The sequence below is a fragment of the Saxophila tyrrhenica genome, assembly GCF_035928015.1.
Source record: "Saxophila tyrrhenica strain CCFEE 5935 chromosome Unknown scaffold_16, whole genome shotgun sequence".
NCBI classification, from domain to species: Eukaryota; Fungi; Ascomycota; class Dothideomycetes; order Mycosphaerellales; family Extremaceae; genus Saxophila; species Saxophila tyrrhenica.
In genome coordinates this window covers 614,249-616,881 of record NW_027041748.1, presented here as the reverse complement: position 1 = coordinate 616,881, position 2,633 = coordinate 614,249, and the positions used below count along the sequence as shown (strand labels likewise).

The window sequence follows — 2,633 nt, the reverse complement described above, 5'->3', positions numbered from 1 at the left end:
CGAGATAGTAAGATTTACTCGACTAGCTTATAGCGAGATAGGCGAGCTAATATATACTCCTTAGGTATATAGGAACTAAGGATATCTCTAATATTCTTATATTTAACTTATATTACAATCTTACTAAAAGGTCTATAGCTAATTAGACTTAAGTTATCTTACCCTTAATACCTATTGTTCTAAATACTCTTTAAAGAAACGTTTTTGATTACTCTAATTACATAAGACTACCTTATAGGATTGTAATATATACCTAGTGTAACGGAGTAACTAACTCGATTAGTTTAATTAGCTTAGTATAGATTAGTCGAGTTTAGATAGATTAGGAAGGAACTAAATATAACTATACTTCTTAGGTATATAGGAACTAAGAAAATCTCTAATATACTTGTATTTAACTTATATTACAATCTTACTAAAAGGTCTATAACGAATTAGGCTTAAGTTAGTATCCTTACCTTTATTTAATCGTTACTTAACTCTCTAAAGAAGTACGATTAACCTTGATTACGTAAGACTACTTCGTAGGATCGCAATACTTATAAGATCGTAATAGGCGAATATTAGGCTTTCTATTAGCATATCTAAGCTATAATCACATTTCTATTCTAGTAAAATAGCTCTCTAACTTACTAGTATAGGTCGCTTTAGCCTACGGAATACTAAACTTACTTTTCCTCTTAGTTCCTCCCTTGTCCGTACCCTAGTACTAATGAAATATACCTATTCCTAGCTCTTCATCGGACCACTCGAGCCTTTCTAGTGTGTTGCTAACCTCTTCTCAATAGGTCTCGTCCCGCGTAGCAGCTCCTTCTCACGGTAAAGCTCGTCGTCCGCTGTCGTGGCTACGCAGGTGGACTTGTGCCAATGCGTCCAGCAGAAGCCAATGTGGCGATGTAACGAGGAGACTTGTGGAGACAAAAACATCAAGGTGCTATCCGTACGCATCCATCGTACGACAGACGCAGCAAGATTGATCGTGTAAACAGTCACGTCTTGGTGCCTCCGTTGCAGCTTCTCTATTGCATTTCTTGCCACCAACAACATGGCTCTCACCGCACACTGGACGAAAGTAGGTCAAAACAATCTACTCAAACGCTCTTCGGTCTGTGCGAGTGTCATCGGCTCAACCATCTACGTCTTCGGCGGAGAGCTCGAGCCTCGCAAGCCTCGCGACAACGATGTGCACAAGGTCCGTATAAGCTTGGACGGTGGTTCGGCGGTCGAGACCACGTTTGCGCAAACCAGCTCACCATCTCCAAGAGTCGGAGCTACGACTACGTCGCTCAATGGCAAGCTCTACATGTTCTCCGGCCGGGGTGGGGAAGCAATGGCTCCTATCGAGGAGAACGGTCATGTCTGGGCTTTCGACCCGTCGATCGAAGTCTGGACATCTTTGCGCCGATCCTCAAGCGTCTACCCTGAAGCTCGCAGCTACCACGCAATGACCAACAATGGATCAGATACTATCTACGTTCATGCTGGTTGTCCTGAAGCCGGAAGGCTGTCAGACCTATGGGCTTTCAACGTCCACGATTCCAAGTGGAGACAGTTGGCAACAGCGCCGGGAGCAGACCGTGGTGGTTCCTCAATCGCATACGACGACGGCAAAATCTACCGCATGAATGGATTTGATGGCAAGACTGAGAAGGGTGGCGCGTTGGACGTATTTGACGAAGCTACGAACAACTGGAGCTCCTTTGATTTCTTACCGGACGGAAAGAGCGGTCCAGGAGCTCGCAGCGTAGCGGCTTTGATTCCTGTGCATAGAGATGGCCGTGTCTTTCTTGTCACTCTGTTTGGTGAGAGCGATCCAAGCTCTCTTGGTCATCTTGGAGCCGGCAAGATGCTCAATGACAGCTGGGCGTATTCGGTACATGACGAAACTTGGATCATGGTCAACGTGCCGTCCACGGAAGGGCCACAAGCCCGGGGGTGGTTTGACGCAGATGTCGTCTCCATAGGAGGTGAGGAGAGCGTTGTGGTTGTCGGTGGCCTTGGCGAGTCGAACGAGAGATTGGACGATGCCTGGTTGTTACGTTTCAGCGTGAGCCCCATCGAATGACGAAGAATGTTTAATGGAACAGTGAAATTCAAGAGTACACAAATTCCAGTGGAAATTGGTTCATCAAGAAAGAGGACGAGGTATAGTCCAGAACTGAGGGGGCTCGTCAAAATGAAGGAACCCAATGCACCCAATTCATCCGCGCAAAACGTCCAATGTTGTACAGAGCATTGCCTCTTTGTAGTATTCGTTTCGCCGTAATCATGATTCATCGTCAGTGGCCTGCTCTTTCTGGCTCAGTAAAGGATATCCATTCCTCTAGCTGTCTGTGCCACTGTGGTTTGTATGCCAAAGTGGACGCTTCAAGCCAGGTATGTGAACGAGATGGCCCCGTCTTTGTCGCAAAAAAGTAGCGTAGACCGCCCCAGCAGTGAAAGTAGCTATGCCGCTCACTAGTGTTGGATACTTGAACTGATTCACCCGCGGCAGGGCTATCGTCAGAGTATATGAGATGAGTTCGAAAGGGTTCTGAAACGCCGCTTCGGTTGCTGAAAATGAGCCGCGAGTGTCCTCTTGAACCTCCTAACGTCTCTGTTAGCTCGTTGTCCCCCTTCTCGGCAGCGAGCAT

At 46.4% G+C, this 2,633-nt stretch overlaps 1 protein-coding gene across 1 annotated transcript; it reads left to right on the top strand.

Moving 5' to 3' along the window:
* Nucleotides 1-1,045: 1,045 nt before the first annotated feature.
* On the top strand, nucleotides 1,046-2,065 carry LTR77_009140 (uncharacterized protein; the record flags this gene model as incomplete). The annotated part of the gene is made up of 1 exon (XM_064806369.1): nucleotides 1,046-2,065. One exon carries the CDS (start codon nucleotides 1,046-1,048, stop codon nucleotides 2,063-2,065), a length of 1,020 nt encoding a protein of 339 aa, XP_064655695.1.
* Nucleotides 2,066-2,633: the final 568 nt, after the last annotated feature.